Here is a 20191-nt window from a genome sequence, read left to right as displayed (position 1 = left end):
ATCGTTGATACGGGTAATGGGTGGGGCCCACTACACAAAAACGGATGGACAACGTCCGTCCGCTGTTCTCCGTGTGCGAGATAGATCAGCTGTCTGTCCGCTGTTCTCCGTGTGAGAGATGGATCGGGTCAGCGGCGCTGACCGATTGTCTCGATTCAGTGCACATCGAGTGTACTTATGCACTGTGCACTGGCGATGTCAATGGGGTCCACTTGTGATGTATCTGTATAATCCTCTCCGTCCATCTTCTTCCCCTTTTAATTTAAGATGTTGATTCCAAAACTGAAGCGCATCCAGAGATCAGGTGGGCCCCATATCATTGTTTTGGTGACTGATCTGTCAGTTGTGCCACTACTAGAGGCATCCAATGGCTGAAATTTTACGTGTAAGGTTAATTTATGGCCCTCAAGCCATGTATGAATTTTTGAGCCAAACAGATGATGAAAACCCAGTGATCTTGCATTTTAGCTGACTTTCAGGCCGCTTGAGCTTCAGTTTCTCAATTTTCGCAGACCCCTGGTGTGAAATTCCGTTGATCTTAGTCCCCTGGAGTCCGTCCCTTGCCCTTGGTATCATCAGCGCGTTAAATCTATGCTTTATCATCCTTTTTTTCAGTCTAAGCTCGTAAGTACACTCTGCATCACTAAGGGATGTATATACAAGTAAAGGTGTACACAAGTTGAACCAAGTTGAGCTGGCCTCAGCTTGGCTTGGCTCGGCCACTAGCTAACCTCAGCTCGGTCCTCAAGCCTGATTAGCCAACTCAGCTCGGTTCGGTCAGCAACTCGAGCTAGTTCGAGTCGAGTTCACCTGTACAGCATTTCAATAAACACCCGATTGCACCTTTAAAATCCCACTGTATGTAAAACAGCAGCAAAGGTTTTTTAGGTATTTTATCAAACACCTTCTAAACAACATAAAAATCAAGAAAAAAAAAAGGTATTTGTTTCATTTACATACTTTCCTTGCCACCAGCCACACTTCATTGAGTCATTTCATCAAACACTTGGTGAGCAACATCAATATCAAAGTAACCAAGTCGCTGAACCCGTTCGATCCGAGTTCGATTCGAGCTGGGTTTGATCCGAGTCGAGTCAAGTTGGGGCCAGCTCGAACTCGACTCGAACTCATTTTCGAGCTCAAAAAATCAGCTCAACTTGGCTCGAACTCAGCTTCGAATCGAGCTTTTTCGAGTTGAGTCAAGTGAGCTAAACAAGCTAGCTCGGTTCGTGTACACCTTTAAGTATATTTGACAACGCAAGTAAGGACATGATGAGGTCGGTCACAGACTTCCTCGGGGATAACTACTCTGAATCTATGGAGCTCTCTGGATTCCTCACAAAGTTTCCCCAAATCCACGTGGACAAAATAGAAATAATTTCTAATGGATTTGAAAATAAATTGATTGATGATCAAAACGAAATTACAATCCTTTAAATACTAAGTTTAAACTTAGGATGGAGTTTTAGACTCAAACTCCCTAAAAACGTGACTTACTATAAATAGTAGAAGGTCATGATTTCTACTAGACTTGGTAGTTTTCGGCCAAAAATAGTAAGTGTCCAATTTGGCCTAACTATGTTATTCTTATAATTTTTCTAAGCCCTTTTCATGTTAGGCAATACTCCTATAAATCAAATGATCAAAAGTTATGATTGAATTAAAACTTACAGTTTATAGTAAAAATGAAAATAAAATGGACTTTTGAGCATCGATATGATGAAATCTCGCAAATCCGGCATGGGCAACTTGGCATAGTAGGGTTGGTTGTTAAAGTAGCTTGTCCTACCCCAAAATCATATATGATATGTCGAAAAACTTATTCTACTTGTGAGATACGAGTGTTTTAAGGTTTTGACGGTCCTGATCATTTCTGCCTTCAATCGGGCCTTCTCTGGTCCATCTCTGCCATGAAAGTGTCCGCGACCTACTCTAAATCAATATCTTAAATGTCAACGCGTATATTTGCCAGAAAAAATCAGGCCAAGCTTCACCTTTCTTAAAATTAGATGTGGGAGATTTATTATTTTGAAGTTTAAATGAAGAAATATGAGAGCAAACCTTGGACTTATGAAATTATTGCTCAAATTGAGTTGGGAGATGAGTAAGATGCACATACTACAAAAGATGGGTTAGTAGCTATGAATCACCATCCCATTATTTTGTAAATGATGGAAGATCAGTTGCAATGAAGATCATTGTAATGGCTCCACTAAGTCATTCCCATCTTTTGTATAGGCTTATGATCGACCATCAACCAATTGATACAGTGATGGGCGTGATGAGGTAGAGCACACTCTTCCTTAGGGGATAATTACTCCGAATCCACGGAACTTCCCTGGACTCCTTACAGAGATTCCTCGAATCCATGAGGAGAGATAGAAAATAGAAATAAATTCTAATAAAATTAAAAATAAATTGAATGATGATAAAAATAAATTTACAATCCTTTAAATAGTGACCTAGTAAGAAGTTTCATAATTAAACTCAAACTCAAACTCTCTAAATTTGTGACTTACTATAAATAGTAAACTTACTATTTATAGATAGTCATGATTTCCAATAGACTTCATGGTTTTCGACCAAAAATAGTAAGTCTCCAATTGGCCTAACCACGTTATTGCCCTAATTTTTCTAAGCTCCTTTTCATGTTGTGCACGACTCCTAAAACTTAATGGATCAAAAGTTATGATCAAACAAAAACTTATTATAAATAGTAAAAATGGAAATAAAATGGACTTTCGACCGTTGATCTGATGGAACATCGTAAATTCGGCGTGGGCAACTCAACATAGCGGGTTGGTTGGCTAAAGTAGCTTTTCCTACCCAAAAAATTATATATGGTACGTCAAATAACTCATTCTGGTTGTGAGATATGCCTATTTTAATAGTCCAGATCACTTCTGCCTCCGACGCACCTCCTCTAGTCCATATTGGCAATGAAAATTTCCGTGACCTGCTCTACATCACCAACGCACACTTTTAACGCTCAGCAACTTGGACCAACTCAACCAGTCCAGAGTTGAGTCATACTATATTAGTTAGGGCGACTTAGCTAAGCTGATCCAAGTCACCCCTTATTTCCCATTCTAATGGAAGGGCCAATAGTATAGTAAAACAGACCGTTCGTCTATTGATTCACAACTTAGAACAACAAAAAATTAAAAAAATAAATAAATAAATAAAAATCTTTGCCTAAGAACAATCTAGCTGCCTATATTAGGAACTTTTCAGTTGAACTTGATGTGTCATTATTTCTCTCTTGTTAACCGTTAATCTGTAGGCTACCGATTGAATATTATTTTATTGTTCACAATTGAACACTACCAACGACTTGGATTGTGGAGGCATGTCCCTCTTGCTTGAGACAGTACCAACTCACCTGAGCTAAAGGTAGCTCTAAGTCCATCCAGGGCTTTAAAACTCACCCAAGCTTGGACTTGCTCTATGGATACTTTGGTTGGTCTTTTTGGTTTTTATCTGCACCCATTTCTATTGGTTGTCATGTCCTTTCTATCTACCTTTGGTCATTTTCACAGCATCATGGTACCATTTTTTTTTCACACACATAAATCACATGGACACTCAAACCCATGATGGAGTGTTAAAACACACTCTACCACTTAGCCATGCTCCGGTCCATAATCCACCCATGACCTCAACATCATATAGTACAATTTTTTGCGTTGTTTTGCATTGCCAAAAGTATAAAAGAAAGGTCGTGCATACCAACAACAGTCGCTTTGATCATCAGCTTCATTTTATTTTCATTTTCTAAGAATTCTATAAGGTGGGCCTTATTGATCAACGGTCTCGATTGCCCTTAGGGTTGGATAGTGTGATCGAGAGAACCAGTGGACCCCACTCAGTTGTGATTCATCTAAAATTGTGTAAGGGGTAGTGTGCTACAAATGTGTCTCATGTGCAGTGTTCTAATTGAACTAGGATACTCAAATTCATGTGGAGCATAAGGGAGAGGAGTTTCGATGGGTTTTAAACTCCTTAACGCCTCTAAACTATTTAAACAAGGCTGTGTCCCTAAGCCTACATACAATAGAAGTTTCTATTCCCATCTCGGTGCTTCTCTAAAGGGTGTAAGTTCCTGAATACTTCGACAATCACCAATAACTATGGCTTCCCAATCAGGTACGCCTTCTATTCGGCTTATTTGATCTTCATACTTGATGTATAGCTCAGTGTAACGCCCCGAATTTTTGCCGACTGGGAATTGGACGTCCTTAGGCATTACCTTTGATTTCTGGACTTGAGTGCATGTACATGTATGTATTCGCACATGTTTGGGATTAAAATGAGTGACCTTGGATCGACTATAACTACTCGACCGAGTGAAATTTGAGAATTTTGAAGAACAATGATAGCAAGGTTCGGTTAAACCGAGTGGGACTCGGTTGCACTGAGCAAACTGGGACAACAATACTTGATTGCACCAAGTAAACCTTGAGCAACCAAGTAAATCTAGACAACAGGGTTCGGTTGCATCAAATGGGGCTCGGTTGAACCGAGTAACCCTGTTTAACAATATTCTGCATGTTCAGATTTTAACAGTTTCAGTGTAATAACTTTAAAAATTCATATATATTTTTATACAACTCTGATTAAGGTGATTCAAAAGAAATATTGAAGCTTGATAAGTCTATGTTTATAATAAAATAAATGAAAAATAAAAATAAGATTAAAAGGAGGTTAATTTTAGGAAGTGTTGTAAACTGTACCAAAATTTTTGGTTCCAGACAACTGGTACTTTCAGAATTTTTAGAATTTTTCTAAAACTCAAAATGTAATGAATTTTGGTAGAGATAAAGCAGAATTGATGATGAATTAGTAGAAAAATAATAAAAATAATAGAATAATTAAAGTTATAAAAATTAGTATATGAAATAGACTTATTGAAACTAAATATTTCTGCAACTACACATTGTCGATGGCCCGCACATATCTTTTTCATCTTAGAGTTTTTATATTTAGTGTCTTCTTATGAATTACTTCTAATTATAATAGGTATCATCCTACATGAATAAATTAATATTTTTTAATTTTATTATATTTTACTAATGCGGATAGCTTCGAGTATAGTTTAATTATGGTTCTTGATTAGGGAGATTAGAGTCAAATAATTGTTTCCGCTAATTACAAATAATTCACACTATGAATTTAGTTAATCCAAACCCCAATCATTGTGCTTAAGAAATCTAGTCACGCAATTCATCCTGGAAATACCCGAATTCATCGGAATAGATATAAATCACACGTTAGTAGTCCGCTAGATTCAAAACTATTGAATAACGACCATCTTACTGGGTTTGACGTTCATCGCGAAAGTTGAGCCAAGATAGTGTCTAGAATCACTCAAATTGGGCCAAAGGCTGGGTGCATGGGATATGCAAATGCACTAAGTAAAAACCTAAAAATGTAAGTGAATTAAGCTCTCTACTCTTTTGTGAAGTTGCGATTTTCTGACCATTGGGTTTCAACCAAACTAAAGGTGTGAGTTAAGAATATTTCCCCTCACGTATCCGTATAGTTGCGGCCTCGATCGATTATCGGTGACCATCCATATCAAGTGGGGCCCCCACGGCTAATCGGAGCATCTGATTGCCATTCGATTATGAGGTCGATGTATGCCCTTAGTGATTTTTGGCTAGTGGGGTTAATGCATGTCCCCTATGACCCACGGGTCTTGTTTCTTGGCTCCCACATGAGGTCAAAGCATGTCACTTTGTAATTCTCGGATCATGTTGTGGTAGTCTTTGCATCATGGGTTTTACTTACTAGTTCCGAATGAATGTGCATTCTTAGGCCGATGTGCATTCACGCATTTCACGCGTTTAATTAAGATTATATCTAGTAATAACTGTTATGATTGTTTTGCTTGTTTCATACACTATACTTGTCAATGATGTTAAATGTATAATCTTATGGGGGAAATTATTCACTAAGATGGCCACTCAGTCCCTATGTGTATATGCATATGCACCAACAGATGTACCTGAATTAGGAGAGAAAAGTGATATTGGAGAGGAGCCATATGAGAAGGCACCATTCTATGACATTGTCGAATTGTTTAAGCTTAATCGGTTGTTAGTTCTTTTGAGTTTAAACTCATGCACTGTGTACTGTATTTCGTCCCCTTTTGAGCGGACTACTTTAATTTTCTACTTTGGATGGATGGTTTTCCTTTTTCAACATATCTTACTTTGTGATGCATACCATACTATGTGGAAGAATGTGATTGGGAATGATTCCATGAAATGCGATATTGAAAAATTCTTATAACACCTGGAATATCGAGACTCAGGTACCATACTCGAGCCACGAAATTTGGGACGTTACATCTGTGCACTTATATATCCTTTTATCATTACTTTCTAACATAAAATCTCACTAAAGAAAAATGGTTTTTTCTTCTTTTTACTTCTTATATTGAACTAAACCTGCTTGGGAAGAAAATAAGAGAAAATTAGATGAAAAAAATTACAAATATTCCACTTTTATAAATTGTGTTCTTTTTATTTCTTTAAAATATTTTACTTACACAAGTCTTTTGCCATGAAATAAATAGAAGAAAAGAGAAGAGAAAAAAAAAAAAAAACTTTAGTTTTAGAAGATGTGTTCTTCTTTTCTTTTCTTTTTTTCTCTACAAAGATTATACTTAGGCGAGTATGCTTGGGAAGAAACTAATATAGGGAAATGAGAGATATCAAAAAATTCACTTTTAAAAAATATGTTCTTCTTCTTTCTCCAAAAGATTAGATTTAGATTAGTCTTTTATTAGAACTGTAATTTAGGCCCACTTTTGAAAGGTTTAAACGACATCCAAATGAGATGATTCCAAAATTATTATTAAAGTTTGTTGAATTATCTTTCAAATGAGTCTAAGAATGTCTCGATCTGACCTGTGACGAGAGAGTTTGAGCATTTTAGTGGGACCACATGGTGCATTGTTGAAACTGCGATTGTTTTCTTGGCCCACTTTTGAAAGGTCAAACAATGACCAAATGAGGTGATCTAAAGTCATTTGAAAGATCATCAAATTAGTTTTTAATAAGTATAAGATCACCTCAATCAAGCTTATTGCAAGTGAGCTATGATTTTTTTCATAAAACCACTCAATGCATAGTCCAAATTGCGATTTGGGGCATGGGCATTGTTCAAATCGCGATATAGACTTTGAGCCCACTTTTGAAAGGTGAAACAGTCTTCAAATGAATTGATTCCAAAGTCATTCAAAAGTCCATCGAATTATCTTTCCAATGAGCATAAGACCACCCCAATCCAACCAATAATGAGTTATGCTCATTTATGTGAGATAATGTGCTACATAGTGGAAACTGCAATGGTTGTTTTGTCCAGATCGCAATCAACATTTTATTCTAACCATGATCAGCATTTTGTCTAATCCATGATCAACATTTTGTCCTAACTGCAACTAGCATTTTATCTAACCTATGATCAACATTTTGTCTAACACACAATCAACATTTTGTCTAAACCATGATCAACATCTAGACAAAACAACAATCACGATTTCCGTTGTGCCATGCACAATATCTTAGAAACGGGCATAAGCCCCTCGTTATTGGTCGGATCAAAGTGATCTTGTACTTATTGGAAATATAATTTGATAAACTTACAAATGATTTTTGAATTAACTCATTTGAAAATCATTTGACCTTTTCAAAGTGGACCCAAAGTCCATATTATAACTTAGATAAAACAACAATCCCGGTTTAGACAATGCATCGCGTGGTCCCACGAAAACAATCTCCCTTATTACAAGTCAGATGAGATGATCTTGTGCTCGTTGGAAAGATAATTCGATGAACTTTCAAATAGATTTAGAACACGAATTAGAGTTTATAACACGAATCAGGGTTTGGAGATAGAGAGAGAAAGAAAGAGAAAGAGCTAGGGCGTAGCGCCAATGACGCCTTCCTTTTTTCTCAATCTTCATTTTCTAGTTTGTTTTTCTATTTTTATGTTTTAAAGATAAGTATGTTTAGCTAATCTCTTAACTAAGGCTAAAGAATGAACCTTATGGTAAATTCTCAATATTGATTCATTTTTATTAGTTTTAATGTTGAATTGAGATTGTTTTGGTTGAATTCTTAATATTAGTGAAGGAATTGATATGTAAAATCCATTGATCTGTTTTTAACTATGGGTACAATAAATGCTTTGGATTCCCTACGATCAATTACCTAGATCTTCATGAGAGATCAATTTATTTCAATTCATATATCTTAATTGGGAGTTGTTTATTAAATTAACATAATCATATTCCAACTAGAAGGAATCCTTGTTGGATTATAGTTGAGTTATCTATTCAAATTAGACGAATTACATTAACAATTTGTTAAGTGGGAATTCCTGGATCCTAATTAGTTGCTTTTGATTATTATTTTCACCCTAATTATTTCATCAGATATATTAATCTCAAACTTATATTAGTTTTAGTAGTGTTTTTAACCAATATAAATAGTCCTTGTGGATCAACCTTGGTCTCACCGAGTATTGTAATACTATGCCACCTACACTTGGGTGGTTAAACATGGTGCTCCCATGAATAGTAGGTGTACTTGGGGTAAAACACCTTTTATTATTATTGGTGGACAACTATCTACACGGGGCTATTTTCTCCCTTTGATCATGGGCTTTATGTATGGGTTCTTCATGGGTCAAGGTAGGGCCCAACTCCTTGTTAAGTACAATAATTCTTGCATCCAATATACATCTTAATTGTACTATTTCTATTTTATATATTAAAAAATGATTACGAAGAAAAGTTAAAAACCAATGATAAAAATAAATATTAAAATATTTATCTTTAAAAAAAATAAATATCACAATAACTTCGATAGCAACTTCCCCTCTCATTCACATTTTTTTTTACCTCACCTCTCCCAGTCTCCCCAGAATTTGTCTTTTTCATAGGTATACAACAAAAATCTCCATGACCCACCATGTGGTATGCGAGACATCAATTTTTTATATTGTACATTCTTGGATGATACCCCTAGAGCAAAAATGAATAAATAATAATAATAGTAATAAAAAAATAATAATAATAATAACAATAGTAATAAAATACTACTAATAATAATAGCCATAATAATTTTTTTTTATAAAAATCACTGGATCTAAAACGATCCAAAATGATCCGAAATTCAGACAAGCCACTTCGCATGAACATAAAAGTTTTACGTGCAGTTTTTCATTGTTTCCATTAATATGGCCCATTTAAGTTTATTATTGAGCAAACACTTTATTTATATAGTGAACATAAAAGGGTTCTCAACTGGTGGACGAAGTGGGATTTACATATAGAAAATGACGGGCCCATAAGGGCCTGTTTGGCCGGTCGGATTGGAAGGGACTGGATGGTATTGGAAGGGATTGGAAGTTAAATCCCGGGATTGGGCGGGTGGGCGTGCCAGACAGAGTTGGTGATCTGATCCCAATCCCATGGATCTTAAGACAATCCACTGAAAACACCATCGTTACCTTTAAATCCCATCCAATCAACCCTAATCCGTTCAAATTTGCCTGGGACGTGTTTGGTTCGAGGGATTGGAAGGGATGGAAAGGTTTAATCCCGGGATTGGCCGGGCATGCCAAACAGACTGGATATAGCAATCCGGGGATATAGCAATTCCATGGATCACAAGACAATCCATTGACAACACCATCATTACCTAGAAATCCATGCCATCCACCCTAATACCATTCAATCCCTTCCAATCCACCGGGCCAAACGGGCCCTAAGTGGATTTTACAATAGAACATGGTAGGCCACAGAGGTCTATGTTGCCCAGTGTATATAAAATCCTTTCCATCCATCAGGTTTTATCCTTGATTCTAGTCCTTGGAACATCCATAGCTTATATGGGCCACACCCAAGGGGAATAATGGGGATATGATGCCAAAGGTTTATATGTGGGGTTATCATTATGCATGTCTTTCATCAAATCCCCACAGAATGAAGCGAAAAAATATGAAAGATCAATATAATGGAGACCTCATGAAAATGTTCCAAGTGAATTTAAAGGTTTTAGGGCAATTCTACATCATTCCCATTGATGTGGCCCTTCAAAGTATTTTACTGTATTGATCTTTTGCATGCAATGTACAAATAAGGTTTCCTACCGGATGGATAGAATGGATTTACACATATAGCGTGGTATGTCCCACGGATTAGGTTTTATGCAGCAATGACGAATCTGGTGGTGCATACAATTCTGGTCATATTTTTTAGCCTTGGTGTGTTAGGCTCTACATGGAAGATCCATGACGCAGGTTGCTTGTGCTCCGACCTACGAGAAGTTCCTGTAAGTAAAAGCTATATGGGCCCAGCATGTGAAATCTACTCCATCCATTAGTGTCACTAGCTCATGTTAAAACATGAGTCCAAACATGAGGCTATTAAAAAATGGGACCTCCCGTATTGGTGGACTCAGGTAGTGCCCTTCAAGAGAAAAACGGCCTTAGAATTTTAGCTAAGGTTGACCCGAGTGTATACGTTGGCCGTTTTAGTCCCCTTTAATAAAGTTGGAATTAAAAAACAAAGAAGAAGATTGCATGTAGCAACCTATCATAAGAAATTTTGGTAGGCAGAAACTAGGTAAGGTTTTCTGTGATGTTTGTGAGAAACCCACTTCATCGATGTATTTTGCTAGCCCATTTAAGACCTGAGCTAAAAAAAAACTGGGAGTCAGATCCAAAACTAAAGTGGGCTGCACAACAAGGAAAAGTGGTTCGCAAGTCCCTTTGGTTAAAACCTCTTTTTGATCCACTACGATGTTTGTATGCCACCCAAATTATTCTTATTGAGATTAGCTGAAAACAAAAAATATTAACCTAATCTAAAACTTTAATGGGCCATAGATATTTCAAGGGTGGACATTCTACCCTAATTGTTTTGTATTGCCAGCCTACCTTGAGTTTTGGATTCGCCTCACCTTTAAGCTCATGTCAAAACTGCATCCAGCAAAAACTGAAGCCCTACTATACAAACCTTTGTGGGGCCCACACAAGTTTTGGATCTGATAATATTTGTCGTTTTAGTTCATTTCAGCTATCATAATCTTACAAAGGGTTTGGATAGCATATAAATATCACAGTGTGCTAGCTCCACCAATATTTCAACGGCTGGGGGTTTCTATCCTCGCAGTTTCATGTCGTTTGCATTAATTTTGAATTATTTATTTTATTATAAGGGGTGTGTCATGATGTAAGCTGTCCAAACTAGTGGATACAGTAGATTCTCACGAGCATCACAATGGCTGGCCAAGCTAGATGACTCAGCAAGAATCGATGTGGGCTGTATTCTTATTTAAAAGAATATAAGTAATATATATATATATATATATATATATATATATATATATATATATATATATATATATATTCCTTTTGTCTTAAGGACAACTGTTAAAAATAATTAATTTTAAATGACCACTGTAATCCGACGTTTATAAATTGGCCACTGAGGCTACCCGACTGAGGTGAGACACCCTCACTCCATAACCTCGGTGGGCCCAAGAAGGTTGCAGCACATCCACTGTCGACGGTTTTGTGGGGAATTGGCTCACTTAGTTTTTAATCTCCTGCATTGTTGGTCCACGTCCTAACATTAACTGGTGCGGCAGCATGGACGGAGTGAATATCTGTGCCTCAGAGAGCTTTCTGCAGCCCAGGCTCCTATCCTCGTAACAGGTGCTAGAGGAAATTCCCGTCCATAATAGGAGACGGAGGGTTGCAATCATCGGACCATCCTGCGTGTGGCCCCCACGGGCGGCATACGCGTCCTTTTACCTCCGTCGGGATTCAGGTTCCAGAATGTTTCACAACTGACAAAAGGCGTCACATTCTGAATGGTCTGATAATCTGAACCGTCCATGTTCTCATCACGACGATAAATAAGCAATAATCCCTCCCTTCATTAATGATAGTAACCTTTGATTTTTTAGATCTAAATGAAAACCGTTAAAAAAATTATTTTTATCGATCTAAATATCTGATGATCGAAGTTATCCGTCCAGCGTAAATTTCTTCTAGAAGATTATATGGCATAAGTTTCCACAACGTGGACAGTTCTGATCATCGGAACACTCAGAAAGTGGGCCGCAGTGGGTGGCGATACACTATGGATTAATAGTCGCGACGGAGGAAAAACGAGAGATAGAGAGTTAAAAGGAGAAATAATAAAGAGAGTAAAAGAAAAAAGAAAAGAAAAATATCCAACCATCTTCCTTCCTCTCTTGGAAACCCACCCCAGTGTCATGGAGACGTCTGGTCGGCTTCTGTCAATCAGACATACACCATTAGCTTACGGTGTATATCTCTCACGTTGCACCTTACCTCAGTAACGCTGCAAGTGCAATGAAACCCGTCTAACGTCTCTCTATCTATAGGGTTAGGGTTTTGAGATTTTCCACTGTTTTTCTCATCTGGGTCTTCTTAGAAATGGATGATTACCCTCAGTTGAGCGAGAATAATACATCTAGAGGTAGCTTTTTATATGCTTCTCCCTCACTTGCACCGAATTTTTCGGTGTATGGCAGAAGCAGCAGTGGTTCCAGCTTCCAGCAGCCTCTCCCTATGGCGTCTTTTCACCATCAAACCGCTTCGTGCTTTCTCTCGGAAGCTTCTCCTACTGTGAAAAGTGAAGGAGGAGGGTCTTCCCATCAGCAGCTGAAGGAATTTCACTACCCTTTGGTAGTGAGAGGAGGAGAAGGGCATGGAACAATACAACAACAGCAAGGGAATGGGAGTTCCAACGACGTGGATGCGATCAAGGCGAAGATCGTCGCCCACCCTCAGTACTCTAATCTCTTGGAAGCATATATGGATTGCCAAAAGGTAAAAAGAACAATGAAGGAGAATGAGAAGGAGAAGGAGAGGATAGAATTTCTAATTTGTATTTGATTTCTTTAGGTTGGAGCCCCACCTGAAGTAGTGGCACGCCTTGCTGCCATCATGCAAGAGTTTGAAACACGGGAACGATCGACAGTCAGTTGCCGAGACGCCTCGGCGGACCCCGAACTTGATCAATTCATGGTAATTGTTTGATTCGATTCTCTCAACGAAGCCGATCAGCGCGTGGTGGTTTCGATGATTATTCCATTAAAATCCTATTCAATTCCCATAAGACTGAAATCTCTCTCTTTCTCTCTCTCTCTCTCTTTTTTTCTTTTTTCTTTTTTTTTTTTTTTTTTTCATTTTTTGCATTTTTTATTTTCTTTGATAATTCTATCTTTCAAATTTCCCCATTTGGGGTTTCTTCTCTTTTCATTGCCTTGATTATTCTATCTTTTGTGGGAACTGAAAATTTTCTCTCTTTTTTTTGGGTTCTTTTTCTTTCATCCAATTTGGGTTTTCTCTCTCCTCTTTTCTTGTTTTGAAAATCACAGGAAGCTTACTATGATACGCTCGTGAAATACCGAGAAGAGCTAACAAGGCCTATACAAGAAGCCATGGATTTCATGAGGAGGATTGAGTCTCAACTCAACGTTCTAACCAACGGGTCCGTACGCATCTTAACTTCAGGTAACTCTCTCTCTCCCTCTCTCTCTCTCTCTCTCTACTGCCATTACTAAGATATATATATATATCTCTCTCTCTCTCTACTGCTATTCTACTACTACAATTACTACTACTACTACTGCTAAAAAAAAGGAAGGAAAAGTAAGCAAGGAAGAAAGATGGGAAGAGAAAGAATCCTTTTACGAGGAAGAGCTTTCTTTAGGCAATGTCTTTACTCAACACGGAAAGAAAACATCTCTTCAATGAGAAAAATTCTTTTGCAGTTGTAGAAAGAAAAAAAATGGCTACCATGTTTGCATTACTGTTGCAACTAGCCAGCCCAGATGTACGGACGCAGCGGGTTTCTGCCCATCCTGGCCGTGTACCAGTCCGTATTTTTTATTCATTTCCGCCCTCTCTCCCCGCCCTCTCTCTCTCTCTGTCTCTCTCTCTCTATACCTCTCTCTCCCCTCCGGTTTCAGCGAGGGAGAGAGACTTTGACCGTAGAGAAAGTGAATAAAACTGTTAAAGAATCAGATATACGGAAGAAGTAGATCCCTACCATCACGAGTCTACAGTAGTAGAGTAGTTGTTAGTCTCTCTCTCTCTCTCTCTCTCTCTCTCTCCAAAAAGAACAAAGACAAAACGCCTCTTAGGATATCTAAGAACACACGTTCGTATCTAATGGGTTAGATTTTTCGGTGCTGGCTCTCTCTTTGTGGTTCCAATGCTGGGAGATGAAACGGTACATCCAGACGAACCGGAATATGGTAGAACCGTCTCTTATATTTGCACTTTCCAGGGTCACTGTCGATCTGGTTGTCCCCACTGTTGATGCTAAATGGTTCAAAACACATGAATAGGACGATCTTAGCCATCTGATAGGTGTCCTTCAAAGAGAATGGAAAACTAAAAATAGTTATAGTATGGAGAAAAAGCTGTGGATGGCATTGTCAAATAGGTGTGATTTTTGAAACACGGATCATGCATGATAGGAACCACTAAATGGACGGCTGGATTGATACACGACCCTACCATATTCTGGTTCTTGCAGCTTCATTGTATGATCTACGTCCAATGCCTGCGGTATATCTTTTATTTTTATTTTTCTAATGCAGATTATTAAATGAGGAACATTGGATGCTGTTTTTGAATTGCCTGTATGCATGTAGACTAATAGGAGATTTTCAGGATTCTTCCTATGGCGAATCCGAATTTTTTATGTTTTAAGTTGTTTCCACTTATGTATTGTTTAATGTGATATAAAGATAGGTAACGTGGTTGGTGATAGATTTCTTCGGTTTTTATTTTATATGGTTTTATATTGATGATGATAGATTGATTTCTATGGCACATGTACGTTCTAAGTATGTCTTGTTTGTTTACCCTCATTGTGGAAATCTTATTTTCGACTAGTGCATGTGAAAAGTTCTAAATGGTGGGGACTGCATGCCTGGAAATAAGGGGGAAGAACCAAAAGGGCTTGAATTTTAGCCTCTTGCACATTTAGAAGAGGGAGCCAAGAACTCATTGTCATGGATTGATTAATGGGGTATCAGCAGCATGGCCTTCTATGTTAGAAGGGTAAAAAAGCAATGGTAGGTGTGAAGTTAGTGAATTATGTGTGTTAGAAAAGGGCCCAAGATTGCACCATTATCATCATCTCTTTCACATGGTAGAGAATAAATTACTTGTGCTAATAAGGAAATGCTACGAGTTTTGAGTATGGGAAGTATCATGTATAGGGGTCATCAAAACCTGAATTTAGGATTCAGGCAGTGCATGGATCCGAGGGAGAAGTATTACTTACACACATTGGAGAAGGTGACTAAAGAAAGTTATCATGTGGGCCCAAGGAGCTTCCTCAAATCCTCGGAAAGTATCTAATGTGTTTGATGAAATCTGCCTTTTGGCCTTCCTGCTATACATATCGTTTGCCCGTATTGGTCAAGAGGTGAATGATTTGGCTGATGATCAGCTAAAGGGGGCATGCATTGCCCTTCATTGTGTATTGGGAGTTCTCTTCCTTTGCATTACTGCTCCTTTTTAATTGTTTTTAACAAGTTATTCTTTATTATTATTATTAGTTTTTTTTTTTAAAAGAAGAAGAAATGATTCACTTACGAATCTTCATGTTAAAACACTTCTCCAAAAATGTTGTTGTTCAAATTTCAATATGGCTTCTCCTTTCAAAAATATATTTACAACTTACAAGTGGTGATTCACATAGATGAATTTTGTAAAAATAGGATTCGTAAAGCAGATTCCAAATAGCTGGAACACATGTATGGTGCTGGTGTTGACGATATGATGAGTAATTGTGGTAGTAGGGGGGCTATGTAACGTGAAAAGTGCACTGAAAAATTATTTTGTGTTAACATGTGTCCATGTCCAACTCTCTTGGACATGGCATATATAAAAGACTAATTTTTATGTTAAGCTATTATTATCTTTTACTTTTTTGGATGTATTTTTACATAAATTTGATTTATAGTTTGATTATTTTTACTATAAAATTTTGAAATCCTTTTGATATAAGCAATTACAATATGCTTTTCAAAATGATATTATATTATCTTAATATTTGCATGGATGTATAGGTGTATTAGGTTTTATAACCTAACATGTTGTAAACTGAAGCTTTGGTTCTTAATGATCTGTGGGTCTAGAATGCAAAGGCTAGGCAGGTTGAAAATGCATGTTTTGGAGGTTAGGTGAAAAAAGAAAAGAGAGAGAGAGAGAGAGAGAGAGAGAGAGAGAGAGAGAGAGAGAGAGAGAGAGAGAACCAAGGATCCCTTGTGCTCATATGCTCATTTGTATCTGCCTTGGTAATTCAAGTTTCTTGATGACCCTAGTATGATGAAGTGATTTAACTTTTTGTCATGTCTGATTTCACAACATTCTTTCTTGTGGAGAAATTTGTTGGATTTCCTTGGGCTTAGATTCTCTTCCTTTGCTCTTTAATTTACGTTAACTTTGATATGCCAAAACATATGGTTAATATTTTGGTGCACAGGTTATTGAATTCTGTTGATATTGATTCACATGGGAAAGAGAAAGAAGACATTAACATCTTCTACAATAAATTATTGAACATGCCACGGACAATTTCTAGATCACTTTCATAGAAATTATTCATAAATTTATCCCAGATTTTACAATGCAGATTTGTAGCTGTATTTAACATTTTAAAAAAGGCATTAGAATATTATTTTAACAAGTACCAGATTCCGTTTCCATTTCATTATCATTTGGTGTAAAGTGGGTCTGATTTATCAGACTATATCAAATTCCATCTTGAGCAAGGAATGAACTTCATGGAATCATTCCCATTGGTCCCGTAACTCTTAAATACCAATTAGCTATAGTCTTATTTAGATCCAAACTGATATATTATCATTATCTCCATTTTTTTGTCTGGCATCTGTTTTGTAATTGGAAAATAAGTTTTGGGTATCTGAAAATACAGGTATAATTACATTAAAATAATCTCATGAATCATGAAGAATAAAGGACTTCAAGTAGTAGTAATGTAATACATCTTGCCTGTGAGTGTGTGCAACTTATTTCTAGGTGTCTCGTGGAGCATTTTACCAAGCCTCACACTTCCATACAATTGAGCCATCTGAAATTTCCGGTCTTTCTTACATTTCTTAATGGATGGCCAGTTTACAATTTCTGAAGAGGAAAGGAGTTAAAGAGGATGCCAAAAGTTCACAAGGCATCTTACAAGGGAAAGAAACAATCAGGAATGATGAGAACCTTAGGCTCTTAGTGCCTAGAATAGCATGGTGTCTGAAACAAGGTGGATGTCTTCTTCTTTCCTTTTTTCCTTCGTTGTTTTTGAAACCTGCAAAATTTGAAGACGATCGTCCATCTGGTTTCCTTCTCTAAAATGTTGAGAGGTATCCATGTGTTACCCTCATTTACCATTCCTGAACTAGTCAAGGATAAGAATAACTGGACTGCAGCACATTGGGCATCACCTCTTTGGCTATGTAGTCACCCTCCATCAAGATTCCGTACCTTTTTTCTGCACATGGTAAATCTTTCATCGACCAACTTGTTGACAGTTTATTTTATTTTATTTTTATTATTAGAGTATTTTAATAGTATACACATTTATTTATAATATAACTATGATATAGTTATGGGTAATCACCCTAGTTTGCTTCCTTTCACTCTGGGGTGTATATGTATTAGTTGGGCTAGAGTTTTGTTCTGGATGGGACATGTTGGCATGCATGGTTTGTTAATGGGAGCCCTTGCTGTGTTGGTTTCCAAGAGCCCTAATAAAATAGGAAGGTTCATGTCTGGTGGCAGCTGACCCCAAATTGAGGGAGAAGGCGATGATGATGATGCTATAGTTATTTTTATGTAAAAAAATGCAAAACATAAATAGTAGCAATATTAACGTTAAACTTAAAAGCAATTATCTATACAGAGAAATTAAAAAAGAAAGAAAAGAAAATAAAAAAAGATAATAAATAATTAAAGACTAAATTGTTTCCCATGATGTCCATGACTGTTGGAAGCGTGGGTATGGACGCGTGTTAACATGACACAAGTTTGAGAACCGTGTCCTTGTTACACGGCCTATAGTTAGCTCTTGTATATGTATGTCCTAAAACACTCCATTTTCCATCTTGTCTGGACATCTATTGAACTAATTAATATTAAGCCCCTTAAATCTCATCTTGATTTCCAAAATCTTACTATGTTTTTCATTGCTTTCAGTCACATGGTTTTCCTTGGAGTTCTCAACTATTTTGCTAATGCTGACATTTGAGCCACTTATGCATTTATCAATCTCTGTTTGGTGTGACGTTTCTAGACTACTGCTTTCATAAGACTCTTCTTGACCATGTGTGCAACCCTTTCATGATTGGAATGCCTAATTCATTCCTTTTTGCTCGTAGATGAGTTTGATTCTATCATGTTGTAGAATGGAGAGATTTTCTAATACCAGACTCTGACCATCTCCATGAAGGCACCATGCATGCCAGCATGGCACATGGTGTAACATCCAAGCAGTCCATCAGTGGGTCTCATTGCATGCATTCCTTATCCCAAAATCAGGTTTGTCTGCTCATCAGGTGCATCACTCTGTTAGAAACAAATGGATGGCTTATAAAAATGTGGCCATGTATATTTATACATCCAATTGTTTTAAATACTATGGCCCAACTGATTTTTAGGCAGGCCTATCTGGGCTTGGGCATCTTCTTGGTAGGGCCCATTTGATGGATGGATTGGGTCTTGCTCCAATATGCCACATTGGTGTGTGTGGTACCCATTCTTCATGTTTACACGTGGTTGCACGTATCTGGACTGCCCTATTCATCTGTATGTCATGGTTAGAAAACCTCATAAAGTGCATATGGCTTATCTGCTATCAAAGGCCCAAGATGATTATCCATAGAATTACATGTTAGATTGAGAGCAGGTGGTGGGCCAAGTCCCATGCATGGGGAACGCAAATAAGAGGAAGATTTGAGAAGAAAAAAGAATAACGAAAAGAAAAGCAAAGAAAATGAAAGCAAGTTACATATATTACTAGACTCAGATCACATATGAATAGTGTTATGGCATCAATGGAGAATAACTTGGTTTCTCTAAAACTCAAGTTAATTGACTTTTGAGTGATCATATCTTAATTTCTATGACTGAGATAGAGATTAGGTTCTTCAACCACATCAAATTAGTGCAACTAGTTATTGAAAGATTGTGGATTTATTAGACACCTTATGGCTTTGAGCTTCTATTTTCAATAAAATGTTACTTAGAATAGTTCAAGCCAATGGTAGGTGGTTTTTGCTTCAATATTGAGGTCTCAGATGACCTACCTAAAAGAAACTTGCTAACAAATCTGAACATGTCCAATAGCACATCTGAGCATGGGTCATGGTCTAGTTGCTTAAAACTTGTGAGTTTTAACAAAATAGGAAAAAAAAATTAGAATGCATTGCATTGGCTTTTTAATAGAACATGTTATTGTCTATTATAAGAATGGAAGCTTCAATTTGTCTTCCACCTGTACTTTGCTGTATTTTTTAAATACTTTTCAAAATAAATTAGTTTCATAATATTCACTCATATAAGATTTGTTTTAATGTTTTCAAAAAAATGGGTTGGTTGTTTAAGTGGTTTTGTTACTTGATTTTTAACCATAATGGCTTTTTGAATCCACGAGGAGAGGAGAAATCTTTAAAAATGAGAATTTGAATTAATATTATTGATGAGAAATGTTGTTGACAATGTATTTGATGGCCTTATATAAGCAAAAGAGTCCCTAGACCCCTAATTCGATTCTAACAAGGAAGTGTTCCAGAAACTTCTAAAAGACTTGGATTATTGAAACAAAGACTTTGGAACTAGATTTGAACTCTTAAACAGGGTGTGCTGTAAAGGCTGTTATAGGCCCGTAAAGGTAATGATGGCAACCATTACATGTTACAGGGTCGTAACAGCCATAACAATTGTTATGGAAGAAATGACCTATCATCGTTGTTAATGGCTCGTTACGTCCCTTGAAAAGGCCGTACCAACCTCATAATGGTCTGTTATAGGGAGGTTTTTTGGGTTTTTTCTTTGGAGAGAGAGAGAGAGAGAGAGAGAGAGAGAGAGAGAGAGAGAGACTATAACAGTT

At 37.1% G+C, this 20191-nt stretch overlaps 1 protein-coding gene and 1 long non-coding RNA gene across 2 annotated transcripts in view; both read left to right on the top strand.

Moving 5' to 3' along the window:
* The first annotated feature begins 12244 nt into the window (after nucleotides 1-12244).
* The window catches only part of LOC131218821 (homeotic protein knotted-1-like), a 36515-nt gene continuing 28568 nt past the window's right edge, over nucleotides 12245-20191 (top strand). The window contains exons 1-3 of the mRNA XM_058213657.1: nucleotides 12245-12879; nucleotides 12955-13077; nucleotides 13431-13566. Of these exons, the coding sequence (XP_058069640.1) occupies nucleotides 12484-12879; nucleotides 12955-13077; nucleotides 13431-13566 (655 nt within the window). The 5' untranslated portion in view covers nucleotides 12245-12483. The remainder of the gene's footprint in view (nucleotides 12880-12954; nucleotides 13078-13430; nucleotides 13567-20191) is intronic.
* LOC131218822 (uncharacterized) lies at nucleotides 14290-16270 on the top strand. Its single transcript, XR_009157866.1, has 2 exons — nucleotides 14290-14787; nucleotides 14834-16270. It is a non-coding gene; the product is annotated as an uncharacterized LOC131218822 (long non-coding RNA).

Source organism: Magnolia sinica, chromosome 11, assembly GCF_029962835.1.
Source record: "Magnolia sinica isolate HGM2019 chromosome 11, MsV1, whole genome shotgun sequence".
Classification (NCBI taxonomy): Eukaryota; Viridiplantae; Streptophyta; class Magnoliopsida; order Magnoliales; family Magnoliaceae; genus Magnolia; species Magnolia sinica.
Note: the sequence above shows the minus strand (reverse complement) of the source record. Positions and strands in the feature narration are given on the sequence as shown.